The sequence below is a fragment of the Podarcis melisellensis genome, assembly GCF_964234715.1.
Source record: "Podarcis melisellensis genome assembly, chromosome: 1".
In the NCBI taxonomy this organism is placed as follows: domain Eukaryota; kingdom Metazoa; phylum Chordata; class Lepidosauria; order Squamata; family Lacertidae; genus Podarcis; species Podarcis melisellensis.
In genome coordinates, this window is record NC_138528.1 from 3,344,062 (window position 1) to 3,369,406 (window position 25,345).

At 48.2% G+C, this 25,345-nt stretch overlaps 1 protein-coding gene across 3 annotated transcripts in view; it reads right to left on the bottom strand.

Moving 5' to 3' along the window:
- Window positions 1–743: 743 nt before the first annotated feature.
- Window positions 744–25,345, bottom strand: part of MAP4K5 (mitogen-activated protein kinase kinase kinase kinase 5) — an 85,761-nt gene continuing 61,159 nt past the window's right edge. The window contains exons 16-33 of one of the 3 annotated variants that reach the window (XR_014168165.1): window positions 21,321–21,365; window positions 19,653–19,695; window positions 18,813–19,023; window positions 17,279–17,376; window positions 16,766–16,807; window positions 15,947–16,031; window positions 15,766–15,845; window positions 13,869–13,929; window positions 13,440–13,554; window positions 12,017–12,075; window positions 10,465–10,568; window positions 9,026–9,203; window positions 7,944–8,012; window positions 6,918–7,010; window positions 5,106–5,176; window positions 3,173–3,228; window positions 1,996–2,530; window positions 744–1,900 (exon numbers count right to left, since the gene is read on the bottom strand). Coding sequence is in view for 1 of the 3 variants with exons in the window: in XM_081910262.1 (XP_081766388.1) it covers window positions 2,443–2,530; window positions 3,173–3,228; window positions 5,106–5,176; window positions 6,918–7,010; window positions 7,944–8,012; window positions 9,026–9,203; window positions 10,465–10,568; window positions 12,017–12,075; window positions 13,440–13,554; window positions 13,869–13,929; window positions 15,766–15,845; window positions 15,947–16,031; window positions 16,766–16,807; window positions 17,279–17,376; window positions 18,813–19,023; window positions 19,653–19,695; window positions 21,321–21,365 (1,498 nt within the window). In the remaining 2 variants the exon portion in view is untranslated. Of the gene's footprint in view, window positions 1,901–1,985; window positions 2,531–3,172; window positions 3,229–5,105; window positions 5,177–6,917; window positions 7,011–7,943; window positions 8,013–9,025; window positions 9,204–10,464; window positions 10,569–12,016; window positions 12,076–13,439; window positions 13,555–13,868; window positions 13,930–15,765; window positions 15,846–15,946; window positions 16,032–16,765; window positions 16,808–17,278; window positions 17,377–18,812; window positions 19,024–19,652; window positions 19,696–21,320; window positions 21,366–25,345 lie in introns of those variants that run through there. The other 2 variants (XR_014168164.1, XM_081910262.1) reach the window with 2 other exon arrangements.

The window sequence follows — 25,345 nt, forward strand, 5'->3', positions numbered from 1 at the left end:
AAGGGGGGGAGGGGAAAAAACCCGCAGGAACTCGCAAGACATTTTCGTCTTGCGAAGCAAGCCCAAAGGAAATTCGTTTTGCGAAGCACCTCCAAAACGGAAAACTCTTTCGTCTAGCGAGTTCACCGTCTTGCGGGGCACCACTGTATATTGTGCCTGGATAGCTCAGTTGGCTAGAGTGTGGAGCTGACAATGTCAAGGCTTCAGGTTTGATCCCTGTATGGAACAGCTGCATATTCCTGCACTTTGGGAGGGTTGGACTAGATACCCCTTGGGGTCCCTTTCCAAATTTACAGTTCTGCAAAGTTCTGGGATGATGCAATATCCCTGATGTGGTAGCTTTTCCTTATGGGGGCGGGGAATCCAAATCTTTTTTTTTTTTTAATTTTTATTGGGTTTTCACATTTTATATAGACAAACAAACGTAAAAAGACATAACAATACATATATAATTTTATACCCTTACTTTCTTTACCAAATCTTTACCGAATTAGCAGGAAATGCAGAATGGGTACCTTGTAAACATAGCTGCCTTGTAGCAAGCCAAGCCACTCGTCCGCCTAACTCCATATTACCTACACAGACTGGCAGTGGCTCTCCAGAATTTCAGACGACACCCCCAGCCCCACCTGGAGACGCCAAAGACCCCCACCTGGGCCCTCCTGTATGCAAGAGAGCCATGCCCCCCCCCCCGTGTTCCTCTGCAGAACCACTAAAGCGTAATGAATGAAAGCAGACAAAAATCAGGAGCAAAAAGGATACTTTAATGGATGAAAGGGGGACGGGGAGGAGAAACATGGATGAGAGCCTCAAGAAAGGGATAATGGAACAAAGGATATTCCCCAAGGTTTATTAGACAATACTGCGTCTTATATATATATTTATACTATACCACCGGGAATTTTTTTAAAAAACAGACCCTTTCGAAACTCGCCCAGTCCAGGGGAAATCTAGTTCCTTTCTTCCAGGCACTGCCTTTTCTCCTCTGGCACAGTATAAATAAAATACGTGTCCTTGAAGCGTTAAAAAAAGCTCTCCCCTGAAAGCAGTTTTAGAAAGGCTCATCCACTCGGTGGCTTCCTGCGCTCCCAGTTTGGCATCTGTCGTGACAGAAAGGGGGATGTTTCCAGGGAAAGGGATGTTTCGCACCAGGGACCCAGCTGCAAGGACCAGGGAGCCTCTGGAATCGGCCTTACCACCTCTCTCTCACCCAGCCTGAACCAAGACCTCCACCATGCCTGGACTGCATTGGGTGGGGATCCAGGGATCCACAAGATCTGGATGAGCTTTCCTTTCATCTCTTTTCTCCGTACATTCTCAGGAGCTCCTGATGATGACACACCTGTGCGCTCCCCTCACACACACTCTCTCTCTCACACACAATATATCTTTCCAGCCAATCTAGGGATCCTTGATTCCTCACGGAGATACGGCTTTGCATTTCTGCCACACGCTCCCTCTGGTGACAAATCCCACGAGCAAAAACCCCTACAAAAGACTCTTGTACAAAACAGAATAGCCAAAAGGTCTTTCCTCCCACCCTAAGTCCCCCTATATATATATTTATCTATATATAAACACCTCCCTCAGACGACGGGCTTCATCTAAGAGGCAAAAAGGGTGAAATGGATACCAGGTTCTTTGTACAATTGTATAAAGAAGGGAGGGGGGAAGGAGCCCCCTCCCTCAACCCCCCCCCCAAAAGCTGCTCTGCAACCTTCATGTGCTAGAGGTTAGGATACATCACACGACCCTAGCAGCAGATTAATAAATAAGGATTAAATAGTCTATTTTACAAACCCACAGAGAACAGTTGCGTTAAAAAACAGAAAAACCCACAATATCTCAGGAATGCTGATGACCTCTTGAAAGTGGATCATTTGGACAAGATCCAGAGGGGCTTTGCATAGGAAGTCCTCCCCATGGGGGGGGGTCCCCAAAAGTGGACCCGCCTTCCCTGCCAGCCTCAATGTTCCTGATTTTGATCTCGGCCACCAGCATTCAACAGTTGGCATTGCCACAAGATAGGAAGGCAGCGGCAGCCTTGGTATTTTAACCAGAAGACAAAAGAAGTCTGCGTCGAGAACCGCATGGCACCGTGAACGCATTTGGGATCTCCCCCCCCCCCCCGGGCCTAACGAACCAGAGCGGCTTATTAACCTCGTAGCTTTTATTAAGCAAACTCAACATAACCAACCACACAGTGGCAAGTGACAGATCAGCTGCTTCCCAGCTGCAAGACGCCCAGGCGACGTTTGGCTCTCGTTCCTAAAAAAATGGGTCCGTTTGGATATTGACACAGTAGAGCAAAGGGAGAGGGAGGGAGAAAACAGAGAGAGAGAGAGAGAGAGGGAGAGTCCGGCTTGGATAGCATTTCCTTGAGGGCTGCTTCCTTATGTGACGTATTCCTTGGCTGGCGGTTCCGAGTCGGGTTTCGGTTGCCTAGTAACTGTTTTCGTGGCCGGCCAAAATGTAGAGATTGCTGTGGGCCGTTGGGTTGTCGGTCGGCCTGCTCTCCAGCACCACCACCCTGTGAGGGGAAGGAGGAACGAGCAAGTTAGCCCTCACTCTAAGTGGGCACCCTGGAGCCCTTGTTCCCTGGCACCATAGCCTCCCCCAGCCTGGTACCCTGCAGATGTTGGGGCGACAACTCCCACTGCCACCAGCCACCGTGGGCGCTAACATCGGACTTAATAATAATAATAATAATAATAATAATAATAATAATACAGTCGTACCTCCGCTTACGTATCCCTCTGTTACGTAAACTTTGGGATGCGAACACGGCAAAGCTGGAAGTATTTTTCCGGGTTTTGCTGCACACACACGCGCAGAAGCGCTCTATGCACCATGCGCATGAGCAGAAGTGCTAAACCGCGCCATGCGCATGCGTAAAAGCCACCCACTGGTTGCGAATACCTTGGGATGCAGCCGGACCTCCAGAACGGATGCTGTTCGCAACTGGAGGTACCATTGTAATAATAATAATAATAATAGTAATTATTATTATTATTAAACATGCTACAAGGGGGCGTGTTGCTGGATGCATCCCATGACATGGGAAAAGGCATCTCTTTTAAGAACGTGGCCATGAAGTTTTCTAATGCAGAAAGACTGGAAATCTAAATATAAGATTTGTACTGTGCAGTGTGTCAAAATCTTCTCAGCTCACCTGTCAGAGCCCAACAAGCGGAACACCCGAGTTTCGTCTGAGATCTCCTGGGTTACCTGCAAAAGGGGCAGAGAAAGGGACACTTGAGCCAGCTAAGACTGCGGAGGAGGGTTGAGTCAAATAGTCCGGTCGCTGTTGACAAAATGCACAGCAAGTTAGTTCAGAAGCAACCTTCGCAGCTTACTGAACCATGGTTAAATGCTGCTGGGCTCCTGCTCCCACCATTCCTGACTTCTGGGACATGCTGGGTGGGGTCAAGGGAGCTGGAGTCTGACACCATCCAGGTTCTGCACCTCTGGTTTAAGCCACCTGGGAATGGGTGTCAGGCCCAGGCACTCTTTCCTTGCCTCTGCGCTGGAACAGAGTGCAAAAGCACTCAGTGCTAAAGGCCCAAACAGAAATCTACCCATATACATTATTGTTGCATTGCTATTTGTTGTATCTTACATTTAATTTGTACGACAGTGCGGTGGCCCAAGGGCAGGATTCTCGTGGAGCTGGGAAGCCCAAATTCAAATCTCACTTCAACCACAGACTCATTGTGGCCTTGGGCAAGCTGTTATTATCCTGGCCTGCCTTACAGGGTTATTGTTAGGTTTATCACTGAGTTAATGTGTGCATATCATGCTTCCCACTCTCCAAATGTGCTAGATAGGAATGCTTATGTGCTGCTATCCTGGGGGGAGGCTGGGGACGACCTCTGCCTAAAAGCCAGGAAGACTGCTGCCAGCCAGTATCGACAATATAGAGCTAGACGGACCAATGGCCTCAACACAAAGACAGCAAACAATGCCCCTAGGAAGGTGTTACGCCACTGGCCAATGGTCCCTCCCATAATGAAGTGAGAACCATAAGCACGTTGTTTGTGCCGTTATGGCAAGTCTTACATGAGAGTTACTGGGCAGTTGTACTGGTAAAACAATATAAATCAACTATGAGTAATAATAATAATAAAAAATAGCAATTCACATTGTCATGATAAACTTCACAAAAACTTTGTATAGTGCGTTTGTGCAATTTCATACGCTTTTATTTGGGGGTTCAACTAGATGACCCTTGGGAGTCCCATGCAACTCTACAATTCCCTGATTCTGTTATTGTCTCCATGGTGGTGGGAATGACCAAGGCCTGTTAGTGACTTCATAGCTGGGATGTGTTCTGGGGGCTACAAACCTGACTGCCGATGCCCCTCCACCCTTAAGTCCCTATACTTGAGAATGTCTTCTTCTTTGGCGATCCCTCATAGCCAAGTAAGTTTTCCATAAACATGGTTTTAACAATGAGTCTGTAAATGACTGTGGAGCACAATCTGGATCCACACGTCCTTCCACAGTGGGGACATTGGTTTCCGGGCAGGAGTTGATCACGGTCAGGGTTTGCCAAGCATCCCTTCCTCTTAGCATGTTTCTCCCTTGTGTCCTGAGTTTTAGTGTCTTCAAAGCCCATGACACCTTTGGTCAAGGCTGTTCTCCAATTGGAGCGCTCGCAGGCCAGTGTTTCCCAGTTGCCAGTCTTTATACTACATTTTTTAGATTTGCCTTGAGACAGTCTATAAACCTTTTGTTGACCACCAGCATTATGCTTTCCATTTTTAAGTTCAGAATAGGGTAGTTGCTCTGGAAGATGATAATCAGGCATCCCCACAAGAAGCCATCTCACACCAGGTCAGGCCAACTGCCCTTCTATTCCGACTGTCCGTTGCTCTGCTGGATCATGGCCAGAGAAGGCTCTTTCCCCTCACCTGGCACCCAACATTCTTCCAAACGAACATGGGCCAACTATGATCCTTCACTAGACCAGAGCAGCAGGGGCTCCCTTCCCCTCTCTGGCTTTCCCTGAGAAGCGGCGTTCCTCTCTCAGCAGAGCAACCACGTTCCTTCCACGGAGGGCAACAAGACTGGGAAAACAAGGGCCCCCCCAACCCAAGACTTACTTCGTCAGACTTAAAGCTTTTCCCTTGCATCCCGTGCTTCCAGAAGGCCAGAACGCTGTCTTGAAGGCACACTGCGGGAGAGATGCAGTAAGGTAAGAATGACAGGCCTAGGCAGCATCTTAAAAAGCAGAGACATCACCTTGCCAACAAAGGTCCGTATAGCTAAAGCTCTGGTTTTCCCAGTAGAGATGTATGGAAGTGAGAGCTGGACCATCAAGAAGGCTGATGGCCGAAGAATGGATGCTTTTGAATTATAGTGCTGGAGGAGACTCTGAAGAGTCCCATGGACTGCGAGAAGATCAAACCTCTCCATTCTGAAGGAAATCAGCCCTGAGTGCTCACTGGAAGGACAGATCCTCATGAGAAGAGAAGACTCCCTGGAAAAGACCCTGATGTTGGGAAAGATGGAGGGCACAAGGAGAAGGGGACGAGAGAGGACAAGATGGTGGGACAGTGTTCTGGAAGCTACGAACATGAGTGGGAGGCAGTGGAAGACAGGAGTGCCTGTTGTGCTATGGTCCATGGGGTCACGAAGAGTCGGACAAGACAGAAGAAGAAGAAGAAGAAGAAGAAGAAGAAGAAGAAGAAGAAGAAGAAGAAGAAGAAGAAGAAGAAGAGCAGCCCTCCTGGATCAGGTCCCTGGGCTATCTAGTCCAGCATCCTGTTCTCAGAGTGGCTGGCCAGATGTCTCAATGGGAAACTGGCAAGCAGGACCTGAGCAGAAAAAGCAACACTGTCCTGTCCTCCTGTCCTGAATACCTCCTGCAACTGGTATTCACAAGCATTGCTGCCTCCAAGTCTGCAGGCAGAGCAAAGCCATCGTGGCTAAAAGCCATGCATGGTCTTCTCCAACCTGAATGTGTCCAATCCTCTGAAAGCCATCCAGGCTGGTGGCCATCGCTGCCTCAAGACACAAGGCAAGGCCAATCAGGGCTGTTTTACGGGGTGGTCTTGCTGAGCACGGGGAGGGGATTCCAGGGGAGACCTCCCCACATGCTGAGTGAGAAGTCCATTAAATGGTGGGAAGGAGTCCAGAGACATGTCTTGGAGACAGCTGGTCTTTGGCAATGCCAGGAAGTGTCTGCCAAGGCATTGCCCAATTGTCGCCTCTTGATTTTTCAATGCCAGCACAGAGGCCTGGCTTCTGGGTTGCAGCTGTAACCCTGGCTAGAGAACTCTGTCTGCAGCCTCCACCGCAAGCCTCCAAGGTCAGTGGGTCATGGCAACAGACGGGCGGCCCCCCTCAACTCCCACCAGCCTCCAGCCAATGAGGGACACTGATCACACACTCTGAGTGCTGAGGAGCCGCACAGAAGGCCCAAACTTGCCGCCAGGAGGAACATTCCCGCCATAACAATGGCTGGTTCTCACCAGGGAAAGCCTCCCAGGCATTTGAGGAATGTCACTTCCAACATCTTCCTGTCTTGTGTCTTGCAGACTCTGAGCCTGTGGGGTTGCATGCAATCTACTGCAGGGATTTGGGACCTCCAAGCATCTTTACCTGGCCCCCAAGACTCTCTCCAGGCTACACATTCTCACTGGCCACAGCTTGGCCCCCTCCTTGAGGATTTTTGCCTGGCTAGAATGCATCCTTGAACTCTGACAAAACTTCTGGTGGAGTGAAGAGGGAATTCACAGGTGTTTCCCCGCCTGCTTTGGTACCTGCCCCCCCCCACTGTGGCATTTGGCCCCTGGAAGGTTGCCCAGAAGGGAATGTGGCCCCCGGGGTTGAAAAGGGACCCCCACCTCTGAGTTAACATACAGCGTGCACTTTGGAGACAAGAAACGATGGCGAAGACGGTCTCTGCTCACCTACAGATTCAATGCAGAAATCAAAGCTTAGTTCGGAGGCCAGCTTCTTGCTCGACTTCAGTTTCCCATGCAGATTCACAATTTTCACAAATCCTTAAAAGGGAGAAACGAGAGCCAAATCGGGGTTGCTGGGTCAGCTCAGAGGCTGCCCCAACAAATACATGGAAGCGGGAAGAGCCAGGGCTCACGGCAGCAGCCACTCAGCCCACAATACATGCAACAGCTGCTGTGGGAGAACCACAGCGACAGAGGGCAAAATCACCACCACCATCATAACAACACAGGAATGTTAATAAACTATGTGTTTTGAGGAACTGATCTATGTAGGGTTTTAATTCTATTGCTGCTTTAAACTGATTTTTACCTTAAATGCTGCTTTCATTTCTAAAACAGCCTTTCTCTCTCTCTTTTCTTTAAATTTTTTATTTATTTTCCAAAAAATTAAAACAAACAAACACACATATATCCTATTTGTAATTAAACCAATCTTTGTAATATTATTAAGTGACTTCCTCAAATCCCCTTGGTTGAATTTCATTATATATCATTTTAACAGTTTTCCAAAATCCAATTTCTCAAAAAATTAACTTGATCACTTAACATCTTTCATTCTTTCTCAATTAGTTTTAAACATCTTAAATCCTATCCTTACATATTTAAATCCTAAGCCTATCTAATATTTGCAAGCTTTTCCAATTAAGTTATCTTAACATATTTAGCTAAATGGTCTTGGAATTTCATCCATTCTTCCTGGTACTCCTCCTCCTTCTGGTCGCGGACTCTTCCAGTCAGGTCGGCCAGCTCTGAAAAATCCATCATCTTCATCTGCCATAAAACAGCCTTTCTCAAGCTGTGGGTCCCCAGATGTTGTTGAACTACAACTCCCATCACCCCTAGCTAGCTTATTATTATGTTTTACTGTGTTTATTCTGTTTGTCCCCTCCTCTTTTTCCATTGCTTTCTGCCTCGGAGCTCAAAAAAGAAAAGGGAAAAAAAAGAAAACAAGTTCTAACTCCTGCTACTTACTGTCCAAGCAGACAAGAACTGTGTCCCTCTCCAGCTGGGTGACGTGGATGGCATCGAGCTGTTGGCAACCTTGATGGGGGGGAGAAGAAGAGAGCAACCATTTGCATCCAGCCCACCGATGCAACTCTTCCTCAAACCCCTGAATCTTCTCTCTCCGCTCTCGCCATCATTTTTCCACCTTCGCCGCATCAAGCAGTTGGTCCCTTACCTTTCCCGCCCTGACCTGGCCACAGTGATCCATGCGATGGTCACCTCCAGGCTTGACTGCTGTAATTCGCTCTACGCAGGGCTGCCCTTGAAGCTGTCCCAGAAACTCCAGCGGGTGCAGAATGCTGCAGCGAGGCTCCTCACGGGGTCTCTGCCATGGGAGCATCTTCACCCAGTGCTTTTCCAGCTGCACTGGCTCCCGGTAGAGTACAGGGTCAGGTTCAAGGTGCTGGTTTTGACCTTTAAAGCCCTTCACGGCCTAGGACCCTCGTACCTACGGGACCACCTCTCCCAGTATGCCCCACGGAGGACCTTAAGGTCCATAAATAGCAACACCCTAGAGGTCCCTAAGGAAGTTAGATTAGCCTCAACCAGAGCCAGGGCCTTTTCAACACTGGCTCCGGCCTGGTGGAACGCTCTGTCTCATGAGACCAGGGCCCTGCAGGATCTGATTCCTTTCCGGAGGGCCTGTAAGACAGAGTCTTTCCGCCTGGCCTTTGGCTTGGAGCCAATTTGATTCCCTCCCCCTCTTACTTTTTCCTTTCTCCTCCTGTGATGAGGCTGCATTTTAATATTTTAATGTTTCAGTATTTTAATGTTGTATTTTAATCTTCATTCAACTTGTTTTTATTATTGTTTGTTAGCCGCCCTGAGCTTTCTTGGCTGGGGAGGATGGGGTATAAATTTATTATTATTATCCACGCTATAATGCCACCTCTTCTGCTGCCCTTCCCCCCAAAGGAGCCTGCCGGGTGACAGAGCCCTCCTCTGAGAAGAACTTGGCCCCTCCAACCTCCGGCACTCCCCCACTTTCGCTGTGAGTAACTCATACTGTCTCTTATAGTAAACTGAACTCCGGTCTGCCGGAGCCTCACCTGCACCAGTTTCTGTAAACCACGAAGAAGCAGAGTTCAGGTTAATTGTCTCAAACTGGACAACCTGGTTTGGTTCGACTCCCTTGCTGATGGCCACGCACACCATGGGGTACTCCTGCTCTGGGATCACCAGCATTTCGAAGACATTCAGGGGGGTCGGCAGCGGGAAATCAAAGTGCTGGAAGGGGCAGGGGGAAAGAAACAACAAGGCCACCAAAAGGAAAGTAAAGATGAGACTGAACAACAACCGGTCTGTTCTGAGATTTGGCTTCTTACGGAGTGGACATCTAAATTATTTTCAACATTTAGATCTCACCCTGTAAACAATGACAAGCCTCAACAGCATATTTTTTTTAAAGTACTGTATTTTTCTGTGTATAAGATGATGCTTTTTGCTAAAAAAAAAAAGGGTGTCCTCTTATACATGGATAGTGGCTGCCCAGAGTGGCTGGGGAAACTCAGCCAGATGGGTGGGGTATAAATAATAAATTATTATTATTATTATAGTGAATGCAGAGGGGGGAGGTGTGCTTAATGGCGGCAGCAAGAAGGAGATTGGCAGCAGTGATTGGGAGGGTGATTGGTGGCTGTGGCAAGTGGGCGGGTGGGCAGTTGGTGGCGGCGAGCGGGCAGACAATTGGCGGCTGCAGCAAGGTGTGCGATCGGCAGTAGCGGGCAGGCGGGTGAGCGATTGGCAGAAGTGACCTCCTCCACCCTCCAAAAAAAGCTAAACTACTTAATTTCCTAATTTTGGGTTAAAAAAAAATAGGGGTCATCTTATACATTGGGGGCATGTTATACACAGATAAATATGGTAAATTAAGATCACTATAGAGTCAGAATTGCAGAGCTGGGAAGAAGCCAAAGGGTCCAGAGTTTCCTAAACTTGGGTCTCCAGACTACAATTCCCATCATCCCTGACCACTGGTCCTGCTAGCTAGGGATGATGGGAGTTGTTGTCCCAAAACTGCTGGAGACCCAAGTTTGGGAAACCCTGATCTAGTTCAACCCCCCCTCGCAATGCAAATGAACAAAAGCAACATCAACATAAAAATATACAGGTATAGAAGACTCAGGATCACTTTCAAAAGGCTCTCCTGAAAAGGAGCCCTTCATCTGCTACTCTAAATGGAGTTGGAGACAGTGTGACGATGAGCTGCAGGGAGGGCCTTGGTATCCCCCAGCACAGGGGTCAATGGTGAAGGGGGTCCTCTCTGTCCCTCAAGTCTTGGCTGCCCCTTCAAAGTGGTCTATTAGGGCTCTGATGAGAAGCATCAACACCCTGAACCAAGCACAGAAGTTAACTGACGGCAGATGCGACTCCCACTCCAGATCTGAAACGGCTTAACGTCTTGCACGGAAACCTTTAAGTTCCACCCTCAGCGGACACATTCCCATGAAACACCACCACGAAGTCGCGCAAAAACGGCCTCACGCACCTTTATTAACATGAACTTCTGCATTGGTTCATACCACTGAAGCAAAACGATCCCCAGCTGCAACGCTCCACAGAGGTATTTGTGGCCTGTATAGGGATTTCTCACTGCAGAGGAAGAAAAGCAAAGCAGAGGAACAACCCCAAAGGGTCAGGGCTGAGTCAGTTCCAGGAGAGGGAGAGCTGGGAGCAGAACTCACTTGGCTGGCTCTGTTTGACAGGCCAGCTCCATCATCCAGCTCCCCACCCCAATCTTCTGCATACTACTTGGTATCAATAATAATAATAATAATAATAATAATAATAATAATAATAATAATAATTATTTATTATTTATACCCCGCTCATTCTGACTGGGTTTCCCCAGCCACTCTCGGCGGTTCCCAACCGAATATTAAAAACAATACAGCATCAGACATTAAAAACTTCCCTAAACAGGACCGCCTTCAGTTGTCTTTTAAAAGTAAAACAGTTGTTTATTGTCTTGACATCTGATGGGAGGGTGTTCCACAGGGCGGGCGCCACTACTGAGAAGGTTCCATGCCTGGTTCCATGTAACTTGGCTTCTCGCAGTGAGGGAACCGCCAGAAGGCCCTCGGTGCTGGACCTCAGTGTCTGGGCTAGAGACGCTCCTTCAGGTATACTGGGCTGAGGCTGTTTAGGGCTTTAAAGGTCAGCAGCAACACTTTGAATTGTGCTCAGAAACGTACTGGGAGCCAATGAAGATCTTTCAGGACCGATGTTATGTGGTCTCGGCGGCTGCTCCCAGTCACCAGTCTAGCTGCTACATTCTAGATTAATTGCAGTTTCCGGGTCACCTTCAAAGGTAGCCCCACGTGGAGCACATTGCAGTAGTCCAAGCAGGAGATAACTAGAGCATGCACCACTCTGGCAAGACAGTCTGCGGGCAGGGAGGGTCTCAGCCTGTGTACCAGGTGGAGCTGGTCAACAGCTGCCCTGGACACAGAATTGACCTGTGCCTCCATGGACAGCTGTGAGTCCAAAATGACTCCCAGGCTGCACACCTGGTCCTTTGGGACACAGTTACCCTGTTCAGGACCAGGGAATCCTCCACACTTGCCTGCCTCCTGTCCCCAAAAAACAGTACTTCTGTCTTGTCAGGATTCAACCTCAATCTGTTAGCCGCCATCCATCCTCCAACCTGCTCCTGACACTCACACAGGAACCTTTACCGCCTTCACTGGTTCTGATTTGAAAGAGAGGTAGAGCTGGGTATCATCCGCATATTGATGGACACCCAGCCCAAACCCCCTGATGATCTCTCCTAGTGGCTGCATGTAGATGTTAAAAAGCATAGGGGAGAGGACAGAACCCTGAGGCACCCCACAAGTGAGAGCCCAGGGGTCTGAAAACATATCAAAACACATATATGTTGCTTTGGGTTCCGGGATGGAAGGAAGGTGGATATAAGCAGGTAACAAACTTTGGAGGGAGGGAGGAAGGGAGGGAGGAGCAGATGCCCCGGCCGAGAAGGTCCAAGCAGGTCCACAAAACTGGGAGAGGGTAGTCTCCAGAAGCTCAAGCGGAAGACTTACCTATACAGCATTTATGGCACCCTTTTGTATCCGGGATCTTTGTCGTTAAGGCAAATTTCCTGAAATGAGAGTTAAGTGTTAATGGGTTGTTGGTTTAACTAGGACTATCTCTTATGTCACTTTTGTATTCAGCCCGCTGAATATGAACGGGAACGTAGATGGAGCAAAACCAATGTGACTGTTGCCCAAGCTTGCAAAATGGGCCCAAAATAGACCCTCCATGGATAGAGGCAGTCTACCTCTGCCTAGCAGCCGGGGGAAGCATACGAGAGGGAAGTGGGTAGTCTTTGTGTTCCCTTGGAGGACCTACCAAAAGCATGGACCCTGAGCCAGCAGGGCTCTCCTGATGTAACCCCCATTCCCCCACAAATCAGACCTCCCGTGTTTTATCTGACTTCTTATCTACAAGGATAAGAAGAGCCTGGCTGCTGGATCAGGCCTTAGGCCTATTGAGTCCAGTCTCCTGCTACCCAGAGTGGCCAACCAGATGCCTCTGGCCAATCAGATGAGCGCAATGGCATTCTTCCTCTGTTCTTCCCCAGCACCTGGTGTCTAGCAATATACTTGCCTCTTGACAGTGGAGGTAGAACACAGTTATCATGGCAAGCGATGATTGATAGCCCTCATTACAGTCTAATCCCCTTCTCACTTTCTCCACCCTGTGCAAGATTTCATATCCTGTTCTTTATCAAGGCATTTTGCATTTTGTATCACGGCATCCCTGAAAGTTGGTGGCCATCGAACCTCTAAGAAATGAGGTTTCTTTGGATAAGCTGCCACTTACCTCTGAAGGTAAGTGAAGGTTGTTGGAAGAAGATTTTTTCATGTCCAGGCAGGCTCATGGGGTAAGAAGAGGCCCAAACCACAATGTTGGGCACTTGGGGACGGATTCAACTGAATACTTGTGCTAGTGGGAGCCAGTGCAACAACTCCTGCTAGTGTAGCAGGGCTAACCCACATCGCTGCAAATTGCCTGGGGTGCATGTGGCTTTCTGGAAAATGCCCAGGACAGCACAGAGGGGGAGGAAAGGAGTGACCACTCCATCAAGGAAGCTGAAACCCTTGTGCTGCTGGAACAACTCTTAGAGTGCAATACTAAGTTCTGCCCCATGTTTTCCTGTTTCTTGAAACTGCAGTTTTACTTGACTTTTAAAAATGATTTACTTCGTAGTGGAAAACACGCACACACCTAACCATTCCAAGAGCTTACCATCTGTGTTATCTAAATAAATAAAAAAACAAGGGAAGGCACACTTATTGCCAGGGCAGTGAACGTGGGGCTCTCCAGACACTGATGCACTACAGCTCCCATCATCCTTGACTGGCTGGGACTGATGGGAGTTGTAGTCCCTACAGCTTCTTGAAGGCATTACGTCGGCTAGCCCTGAAACTGGGTTCAAGAGGTAAGAGAGTGCTAGCTTACCTGGGCAATATTCTGTCGGGGAACCGATGGGTCTGAATATGAGCAGCAAGGCCTGTTTTTTTGGCTTGTTCAAACAAAGCTATTAGGTTATGAGAGTAGAGCTGGAATGTTCTCCCTGCAACAGAAACATGGCCTGTCTCAAAACTCTGGCATATCATAACAATAGATGCAAATACTGAATAAAAACAAAGAATACAGAGTGGGAAAAGGGTTACCTTCTAAAAAGGACAGCCCCAAAATATCCAGAGAGGTCCAAGCAAATTGCAGAGAGCAAAAGAGAAAGAAACAAATTAAAAATGACTTCCGTGGCATTACCGTGAGCCAAGCTAAATTCAGCACACCAAAGGGAAGATTTCCTAAGAGAACATCCTATTCCCCTGCAACCCCCCATTTAAGCTTTGCGGTGCATTTCTTTAGCAGCTGACATACCTGAGAGCGACATTAAGGTATTGTTGATCACGTAGAGCCAGGTGCATCTCCGCGGAAACAGCTAGAAAAAGGAGCAGAAGAGATTCCCATGGGTGAAAAACTGGGGAGGCGTTAAAGGAACCATGGAAGGCAGTTTCCGGCAACTCAGGTTAAATTTTTCTGGTCCCTTCCAACTCCATGCTTTTATGTTAACTCAGAAGTTAGGTCCTGCTGTGATGAATGGGGTATATACCCAGATAAGTATGCATTGGGTCATGAGGTTACTATTAAGCTTTCGAGAGTTACACTCGGTTGTAATCTGTTTTATTTTCATATATACATAGCTTATATAACCTCTCTCTATCCCTCACACTTCCAGGCTGACTCACAGACCACAGAAATTTACAGTCGGAAGGAGACACTTGGAGGCCACAAAGTCCACCTCAGAGGAGGCTCCCTAATGCAGGATGCAACCTCAGCCTCCCTTATGGAGGGCCGCCTGACCTCTCTTTAAATGCCTCCAGCATGGGGGGGGACCTCGTCACCTCTCGAGATGATATTGAATAACTAAAAACAATGAGAACCAACACATTGGAACCAAATATATTGAAAAACAGCAGAAACAATAAAAGCAGGGCAGCAGCACAGAATAAAAACCTCTTTCAGGCAGTATCTTAAAAGGATGGCCTGGGGAAATTAAATGAGTACAGGTGAAACTCGAAAAATTAGAATATCATGGAAAAGTTCATTTATTTCAGTAATTCAACTTAAAAGGTAAAACTAATATATGATACCACCCATAATAATATACAGTGGTACCTCGGGTTAAGTACTTAATACATTCCGGAGGTCTGTTCTTAACCTGAAACTAGGCTTAACCTGAAGCACCACTTTAGCTAATGGGGCCTCCTGCTGCTGCTGCGCCGCCGGAGCCCAATTTCTGTTCTCATCCTGAAGCAAAGTTCTTGACCTGAAGCACTATTTCTGGGTTAGCGGAGTATGTAACCTGAAGCGCATGTAACCTGAAGCGCATGTAACCTGAGGTACCACTGTAATATATGATAGCATCCATGCCACACCGCATTGAGGCAGTAATTGATGCAAAAGGGGCCCAAACCAAGTACTGAGTACATATGCATGCTTCTACTTCTCAGAGGTCCAATATTGCTCTATTTGCAAACCTTGTTTTGCTGATTTCATTTAATATTCTAATTTTCTGAGACTGTTAATTTGGGGTTTTCATCAGCTGTATGCCATGATCATCACAATTATAACAAATCAAGGCTTGACATATCTTGCTTTGCATGTCATGAGTCTATCTCATATACTAGTTTCACCTTTTAAGTTGAATTACTGAAATAAATGAACTTTTCCACGATATTCTAATTTTTCGAGTTTCACCTGTAGAACAAAAGCGGAACTCGTGTTTTAGAGACTACAGCTCCCATCAGGATGGCATGGGGCTGGCTGCAGCTGTGGTTCATCTGAAGGGCAACAGGCTGGGGGAAGGCTGAACTTAAGTCATATGGCTGCAGATACTAGCTAGGGAAATTGGAGAACCTGAGAAGCTCCAGTGGCTGGTTCCACTTTTTTCTCAGGTTGAGGAGCCTGTGTCCCTCCAGGTATTGCTGGACTCCAACTCCCATCTGCCCCAAGCAGTGTGGCCAAGACCCAGGGCTGATGGGAGTTGGAGTCCAGCAGCACCTGGAGGACACAAGGTTTTCCACTGCTGTCTTAAGATGGTGGAACTTAGAGTAGGGAAGACCAGAGAGCCCTTTGCTCCACCCACAATGGCCACCCGGCCCTCCTGCCCCGGAGGAGGCGCACCTAGTCCCCCACCCTGAAAGGGGGCTTTGCCCATCTCCCTGGCCTCGGCCTCCCAGAAGGATCCCGCTGGCCCTGAGCAGTTCTCCCCTACCTGTTCCATGGTGGCTTCGTGGAGCTCGTTGAGGTTCAGAGTGTAGATGCCTTCTTCCGTGCCAAAGATGATATACTGATCTAGAACATGGCGGAGGGGAAACTGGCTTAGCCTCTTCGGAAACGCAACCGGGGTGGGGTGTGAATTCCTCCCCGGCTCAAAAATGGAAAGTCACCCTCACCTTTCGTGTCCGGGTGTATCCAGGATGTGGCGCAGTTGATCTTCAAAGGGCAGCCGTCAAACACTTTGGAGAAGCAGGCTCCCATCTGGAATAGCAAAAAGGGGAAATCGCAGGGTGTCTTCATTGGCGTAAATGCAACACACAAGTTTCTAGTTCCTCTGACCATTAGGAAACACAAAGAAACAAAGCAGATGAGGGGGCAGTGGCCAATGGATGTCTCAGAGGCCAGAGAAATGACTGGTTGTGCCGGGATGGGACTTTCAAGGCCACACAAGGATCTGCGCTTCTGATCTTTTTCTCCTGCAAATTGGATTATTCAGTGGAGGCAGCGACACTGTAAAATGCTGGGGAGCCCACCCAACCCCACTCTCCTGTTCAAGATGGGGGAAAGGGGGCTGCCCTATATCAACAGCACTGTAACATGACGGCTCCTGGCCTGTGACAGAATGCACACCCCGCCTCTGGAAAGCCAGCTCACATGCAAGCATGAACAGGAAGCAACGAAGTCCCAGAGGGCTGAAACAAGGTGGCAGCCCCTGCAGTGCTGCAGAGACCCCAGTATATGCCCCAGTATGCCAGCTGCTGCTGCTGACCCTGGGCACAGATGCTTTTGCAAACCCTGATCTCCGTTAGAAGAAACAGAGATGGGAGCCTGGCTCAAAGGCAGGAGGCTAACGTTAAGGAGCTGCGGAGTGAGAATTCGTCCCTGTCCGGGCCCTTCCTCTCAGGGCTAAGCAAAGCTAGAAACGGCACAACATGCAGAGCAGTTTCAAGACGTGCCATTTCAGCTCCTCGTACACGATCAAAAAGCTTTCTTACCAGCACTTTGGGAGTCGGTGGGAGGCCATTGATTGCTGGCTTCTGTGGATAGGAGGGAAAAAAGAGTATCACAAACCACCTTTGGAATGCAAACACTGCTCCTTGGGAGCAACACCTTAAAGGGAGGGGGGTGAAATTCAAATCCAAGCTGACACATTATGCGGTTGCTTTGCAAAAGCGGTGTGCAACTTTCTGTTGTCAAGCCTGGATCAGGCTACCTTGTCCTTGTTACCTGTACATTAACCACCCTGAGACCTGCAGGTACAGGGCAGTATACAAATTTCAATACTAATATTACTAATAATAATAATAATAATAATAATAATAATAATAATAATACATTCTGGTACACATGACCACTCCTGGTACAGGATCATCATCAACATTACGACTATTAATTAAATTCCCAAAGCCCTGAATAAGAGCAGTTCTTGGGTACAGATTGATGGAGGCAGGCAATAACGAGCAGCCACAAGGAGGCCACGCAAGGGAGCCGAGTGCAAAACCACCCACCAGATATTCCCGCTTGTCCTTCTTCCGTGGCAGCTGTGGCACGTAGCCCAAGCCGTCAGCGTTCTCCTCCACGAGCTTTGGCACAGTGTCCCCGTTGCCTAAAGAAGCAAACATTTAAGTCATATTGTTTTTAGAATACAGATGCCTTTATATACTTGCTAATGATGTAATATGACATGATATACTGGTGACGCTTAGTCTATTTTTTACTTGCTGGCTTGTTAGCAGCTTTAAAGCCCTAAACGGCCTCGTTCCAGTATACCTGAAGGAGCGTCTCCACCCCCATTGTTCAGCCCGGACACTGAGATCCAGCGCTGAGGGCCTTCTGGCGGTTCCCTCCCTGTGAAAAGTGAGGTTACAGGGAACCAGGCAGAGGGCCTTGTCGGTAGTGGCCTGTGGAACGCCCTCCCTTCAGATGTCAAGGAAATAAGCAGCTATCTTATCTTCAAAAGACATCTGAAAGCAGCCTTGTTTAGGGAAGGTTTTAATATTTAATGCTGTATTGTTTTTAACACTCGATTGGGAGCCACCCAGAGTGGATGGGGTATACATCAGTGGATCAGCCAGATAGGCAGGGTATACATACCTTCAACCGAGTATCAAAAACACAAGAAAACATCAAACATTAAAAACTTCCCCAAACAGGGCTGCCTTCAGATGTCTTTTAAAGATAGGATAGCTGCTTATTTCCTTCACATCTGAAGGGAGGGTGTTCCACAGGGCGGGTGCCACTACCGAGAAGGCCCTCTGTCTGGTTCCCTGTAACCTCACTTCTCGCAGTGAGGGAACCGCCAGAAGGCCCTTGGTGCTGGACCTCAGTGTCCAGGCTGAACGATGAGGGTGGAGATGCTCCTTCAGGTATACTGGGTCGAGGCCGTTTAGGGCTTTAAAGGTCAGTCCATGGGCTTTTAAAAAACTGGGACAGGATGGAATGGTGGGGAGAGTGTAGAATGTAGATTGGGGAGGCAAAGGTGCAAAATCCAGCTTCTGGCCTGGGGCACCTTGCTATTGTCCAGGGCCTCAAGATGTCAAGCTTGACTGTTTTGACTGCAGACCGTATTTTTTAAATTACAGCACACTTCACCAAGTTGGCACCCTTCAGATGATTTAAGAAGCCTGCTTAGAAAACTTCTGACTTAAAAGCGGAAAAGAAAGCGCCAGCTCCTTCTATAGTCTGGTGCAGCCGTACTGTGCACCCCAACCAAAAGAATGAACCACGATCGACTGAAGGGAAATGGGACTTTTGCAGGTCAGTGGCATGGAGCACCAAGCATTGGTCCCCCCACGGGGGGGGGGCCTTCATCTCCCCCAGACTGTTCTCAGTATAGCTGCATGGGAGCACCAAGGAGCCAAGTCTTAATTTGGCACCATCACCGTCGGAAACTGCCAGTGGAGGTTGCCTCTAACATTTCCCCCCGTAGTCCCAGATATCTCGTGGGGCGGCTGTGATGATCGGGTGATCAGGTGCTTAGTGCATTCTGCACCCAGCCCAAAGCGGCAGGGCAGGTGGCCCTCACAGGATGAAGATACTCACCCAAGTCGCTGTACCGGGTGGTGAGCAAACCAGGACTGCTGACGCTGCTGGTCATCCCAATTGGGGAGGGTTCTGTCTGAGGCCCGCACACCGGGATGCTCTGTCTCCGGTGAGACGGTGGGGCTTGGCCGTGAGAGTCGGGGCAATACTTGATCGTCTGGGACTTCTCATCATCGACGAGGCCTTCCTCTTGGTAGATACTGAGCCTGGGCTAGAGCGAGAAGACACAGAGAGCGAAACAGATTGATTGATTTCAGAACACTGAAATTAAAAGTAGTATATCTATATATTTTTTTCTTTCATTCTTTCATTTATATTTTAAACCTTGATTGACATTTTAAATCATGAATAAAAATGTGCACCAAAGGAATACTTTTAAAATGACAATAGACCAAAAACAGATTTAAGCTTGCCACCAGCTTTCTAAACAACAGGATAGGCTTCTCTACACATGAATGTTTTCAGCAGGTGTTGAACAGGGTACGGTATCAAGAGGCAGGGAGTTCCGCAGCGCAGGTGCCGCCACACAAAAAGATCGAGTTCTTAGAAATGCAGAATGTGTGTTACGTTAAGAGCACCGGTTCTGCCAATGGAGTCTGCAGATGGCAGCTGCTTTGCAATCTGATGTACTAGCACTCCCCTTCCTCAATAGCTGGCCTGGAGGAAATGCCACATGCAGCAAAGCTCGGTTTCTCCTCCTGCCCCCTGCCCTCTTTTGCCCCATGTTCTACCCCACTGGTCTGCCCCCTCTCTTTGCTAACCGGTTCAGTACACTCCACGCACACACTTTCAGCATTCCAGCCCGGAGGAACACGTCATGTGGCTGCGGCGTTCGCTCACCTTTGGAGGTAGCGGAGGGGGTCCTCCCCTTTTCAGCGTTGATCTAAAAAGAAACGAGAAGAAAAGCCAACGAAAATGGTATTCCTTCCCACCCAGCTTTGATGTGCAGGCAGGTTTTCAAAAGGAAGGTTAGCTGGCTGACAAGGCTATCGTTTCATTTTTCCAAAACCAAAGCCTCTGGTTGCAGAAAGTCACTTTTAAAAGGAGGGGTGTTAGTGAGGACAGGGGAAAACCAGCAGGATAAAACACACGGTGGAAGACAGCCCTTCTCGGTGGGGTTTTCCCTCTCCTGTCAGTATCTGTCACATACCAGGAAATGCTTCACTTTTGCAGGGCCCTGAAAATGTGAGCAGCCTCTCAAATCCCTCTGGGGTTTCTCAGACGAACACCTTGACTGCCCAACAAGGCTCTCTCTGTGTGTTGGTAGCTATCCCTACATCTTCTGGAAACAAACTGCAGAGTTTAACTATGTGCAGTGTGAAGGACTTCTCTCTTGTTGTCTGCCCTGAAACTTCCAAAATCCAGCTTAAAGGGGAAGATGTGCTTGACTTATACAGGTTGCATGATAAAAAAATTCCTTCCAGTAGCACCTTAAAGACCAACTAAGTTAGTTCTTGGTATGAGGTTGCATGATCTTAGTTTTTCTTTGGCGCAGGAAGCCCTACAGACACCTGGGACTAAGGTATGGTGACGAGATCAGGACTGTGACTGTCTGTCCCACCCCTCTTCCCTCTCCCCCTGCCAAATCTGAATATGGCCGCCCCCACAAACCCTGCGATCTGTAAACTCGCACAATTCTGATCTCTTCACCACACGTGGTTTGAAAACTCTGCACAGGACTGAACTGCAGTTAGCATAATGTAAAGTTTTTGGGCGTTGTTTTTGTTTTTTTTAAGCACAGAGAAAGCACATCCTCTAATTACTCCAGCCTTGCCATTCTTCGATTTTTCAGAATTATTCTGCCAGATGGCAATTAAAAATAAAAGCCATCGGAAGGAGAACATATTTTTGGTGGGACAATGTGTTAATAGCTTTGCAGATGGCGTCATGGAATTTTGCAAAGCCAGCTACACTTTTTGAAAGGATTGGACATGGAAATGAACACGGCATCGCAATACAGGTGGGAAGCGAGAGAAGTCCTGAGAATCTTCCTGCCCAGAGCCAAAATTTTGTGTGTGGAGGCAGAAAAGGCATCACGTTCTCCGGAACCCTCTTCCCTCAGAAGTGAAGCAAGTCCAAACGTTGTTATATTTTCGATGTTTACTTAAAGCTCTCCTTTTCTCCCTAGGCCTTCCCAAATCAGTACATTTTACTTCTATGGATTTTTTTAAAACGGTGTTTGGTTTTTATGCTGTTTTATGGTCTGCATTGTGTTTTATTGCTCTACAGCAGAGGGTTGGAATGGATTGAGCCTTGGAGTCCCTCTACAATTCGATGATTCTAACTGCTATAAACATCTCAGGTACTCTCTGAATGCAGAACGGTTTAGAAAGGCTGGACTGAAACGAAAGACGGGGTTTCCCAGCCCACTCAGGAGAAACGCCAGCCCCTTTAGGGTCTCCAAGGGTCACTGAGATATTGTTAAAGAAAGCCAGATCTGTTAGGTAGCAAAGGAGAGAGAGAGAAAGAGAGAGAGGAAAGTCAAACGTCAAGAAAGAAATCACTCACTCCTCAGCATCTTCGTGGCCGTCGCCAAATTTGGTGAGAAGCCCCCTAGATGAAACGTTGATAAAATTATTTTATTTTTTTAAAAAAATAAAATTTAGACTGGGGTAAGTAGGGCTGCAGAGCACTTGTGGCTTAGACTCCAGGACTGTGATCTGTAGAGCGGCTACGTGGGGAAAATCAAACTCGGGAGGAGACCCCAGAAGCTTCTGAAATTCTGTACAAAACCATCAGCACTGATGACAAAGGGCTTCTTCACATACCTGAAGTCCTAGGTGGCACTTTGCTGGCTTAAGACCATGTGACAACCGCTCTCTAATCACGCCTGACTTTCTTTAGCCTGACTGAGCCGTTCTTTCTCAAACTTGGGTCCCTGGCTGTTGTTGGACTACAACTCCTATCATCCCTGACCGCTGGGCCCTGCTAGCTAGGGATGATGGGAGTTGTAGTCCAGCAACAGCCGGAAACCCAGGTTTGAGAAACACGGATTTAAAGAATGAAAATGCTACTGTAATCCATAGCTGCATCTGTCCAGGCTGGATGTCTTGAAGTGGACCTTATGCATTATATCCTGCGCTGCCCCTTATATAATGGATTTTTAGCACCTATAATGACAAGGTCCCCTAGCCAGAACCCCTCTGACATGAATTTATATCTCCTTGCAGACATAGGTAAGTATGTGACCTGGCGTGTAGCACTCTTTGCAACTGCCACTAGGAAAATTAAGAGTGCCAGGCTGGGAGCAGAGAGTCCAGGGTTCGAATCTCCACTCAGCAATGAAGCTCACTGGGTGTGAGTTTGGCCCAGTTGCTGTCTCTCAGCTGAGCCTCCCTCATGGGGCGGTTGTGAGGGTAAAATAAATAAATAAAATAACTAACTAACTAACTAACTAACTAAGGGAGCTAGAGAACCATGTTTGTCACCTTAGGCTCCCTTGGAGGAAAGCTGAGCTATAAATTTAATAATAGCAACAGAGGCAGCCTGGATAGCTCAGCTGGCTAGAGCATGGTGCTGATAATGCCAAGGTTGCAGGTTCGATCCCCGAATGGGACAGCTGCATATTCCTGCATTGCAGTGGGTTGGACTAGATGATCCTCTGGATCCCTTCAAACTCTCCAACAGCAACAATAGATTATGCAATAGATAATCTGGCCGTTATGTTTTCCCTCCCCTTACGGTTTTGATCCATGGCCTACTTTTAAAATGAGTCTGCATTTTAAATTGCATTTTAACCTGTATTTTAAATGTATTTTTCTTCTTCTTTCCCCTATTATGTTTTTATTGTAATTTTACTGGTGTTAGCCGCCCTGAACCAGGCTCTGTCTGGGGAGGAAGGGGTATAAATAAAATGTTTATTATTATTGAGGGGGCACGGGTGGCGCTGTGGGTTAAACCACAGAGCCTAGGACTTGCCGATCAGAAGGTCGGCGGTTCAAATCCCCGCGACGGGGTGAGCTCCCATTGCTCGGTCCCTGCTCCTGCCAACCTAGCAGTTCGAAAGCATGCCAGTGCAAGTAGATAAATAGATACCGCTCCAGCAGGAAGGTAAACGGCGTTTCTGTGCGCTGCTCTGGTTTTCCAGAAGCGGCTTAGTCCTGCTGGCCACATGATCTGGAAGCTGTACGCCGGCTCCCTCGGCCAGTAAAGCGAGATGAGCGCCGCAACCCCAGAATCGGCCACGACTGGACCTAATGGTCAGGGGTCCCTTTACCTTACTAGGCCCCCACTGCAGGGAGGAGAGAAACACCGGAAGCTGCCTTACCCTGAGTCAGACCTTTGGTCCGTCTACCCTGGCACAGACTACAATGGCTGGCAGCGCCTCTCCAGGGCTTCAGGCAGTGGACAATCCCAGGCCTGCCTGGAGATGCTGCCGTGAGCTGAACCCGGGGCTTCCTGCAAGCGGATCCAGCACTCTGCCACTGAGCTACAGAGGGAAGGGCTGAAATCGCCTCCTCCGGAAGCAACCCTGCCCATCGGCCTCCCAAGCGGAAGTTGAGGGCGCCCTTCACACAATGGCTTCCCCAGGACTCGAGAGATGGGAAGAGAACACCAAGAAAGGACCAGTCTGAAACTGCTCAAGTGCAAAGCACTTTCTGCGCTCAGTAGCATTACAGAAATGATTCACAAGGACTCTCTCTCTCCCCCTCTATCCACCGATGAAATACGGCTTTATTTGGTATTCAAAATGTTTGTTTTGTACCGTTTCTGTACCAGGCCATTTTGGGTTGCAACGTCTAACTCAACGGTGTAGTCTCTCTCGGGAATGTACTTTATTTTATGAGCTAATGGCTGTGAACCCTGGTTTGCTTTGGTTTCATTTCTTGGTACTGCTTTTATGCGCCCTTCTCTGTTTTATTTCATGTTTTCTACTTTAACGTCACAATAAAGTCTTGGGATTTATTTATTTTTAAATAAAAAAGCCACAGAGTTTTAAACAAATAAGCAATGGGATGAGCAGGCGCTCGCCCTCCCGGATTACTAGTGCTCTGAAACGCAAAATCCGGTAACTTTGATTGAAACGTCTTCTAAGTTCTTGCCTTCGGGTCATGCCTGCCTCCCGCTGACTTACAATGCTCCCAATGTTCTCTTAGGCCCTCCCACGACCACATTATTTCTGGCGACCAGCCCAGGTCTGGGGCCCACAATGAGTGGGAATGGGCAGAGTCATGGTGGTGGAGGAACAATAAAGAGGGTTTAGGAATGGCTTTTAAAAAATGTTCCTGAAGGGACAGGGGAAATAGGCACTCCTCTCCTCCCCTCCAAAAAAAAGGCCCCATCGCTCAGTGGCAGAGAACATGTTTTGCACACACAGCCTCAGGTTCAATCCCTGATCTCCCCAGTAAAAAAGAATATCCAGGCTGGAGAATAAAAGCTCTCCAGAAAACCTTGGATGCTTCAGCCCTGGGCTAAATAGATCAACAGCCAGACCCATGACAGGGAAAATTCATATGTGCAACACTGGAAAAAGATCTGGAGAGCTCTCTCCCTCTGTAATTATTTTTGGGGAGTGTGGGGAGAGACAGGGGGAAAGCAATCAAGCAATACCATCATCTGCATACAACTTTATGTTTATGCAGCTTTAAAGCAAATATCCCTCCAGTAGAAGGCTGGCAGGCCACGGCGGACCTTTCACACAGAGCTGACCCCTTGACGGAGGCCATAAATCAGCGCTGTGTTTTTTCTGGACGAACCCAAGAGGACGGAAAGCGGCCCAAAAGCCACAGCTCCTTTTTCTTTCTGCGCGGCAGTGACATTATCCAGCCTTCCAAGCCTCCCAAAACCCCAAGCATTTCCTGTTTACGGTGCTGAGCAGAACGTGACCCTCTGCTGGAGGGGCAGATACGCTCCCTCTCTTTGGGGGTTTGGAACCATGAGCAACCCGGCTTCGTTTGCCCAGGTGACTGTGATGTGGTGCTCTGGGCTGGCCTCTGGGCTCCTCTGCAGCTGCCTGGAATGCAGCTGTGCCCGAGCCAGCTCCGATCACGCCCAAAGCCGCAGCAAATGCCAGACGCGACGCCAGAAGCCCCACATTTCCTGCATGCTCCTCTCCTTATCAGTTGCCTGGTCCTAGTAGCCACCGCAGAAAATGCCAGCCTGGTTGTACACGCAAGGATTTAAGAGCTTTGGCCATCGAGAAAAGCACAGTAGAAAAGAAAAGGAGGTGGGGAAGAGGAAAGAAAAGAAAAGTGGGGAGAGAGGAGGGGAAAGGAAAGGCAAAACCTCTTAGTTCAACAGAAGGCAGAACCTACAAAACCACTATGGATATTTACAACCAGAGAAGATAAGAACTTGAGAGCATAAGGCGAGCTTGGCTGCAGGATCAGGCCAAAGAGGGCCCACTTACTCCAGCATTCTGTCCAGAGAAGACTGGGAGACAGAATGGAAATCTGCCAAGTGGGTACCCACAAAGACTTTGGCACGACTGCTTCACCCTCACCTTGAAGCCCAAGTACATAGGAATGCATTTGTTCACATTTGTCCTTTCTCTCCCCCCAGCACAGTCGTTCCTGTTGCTGCCTACCCCGTGG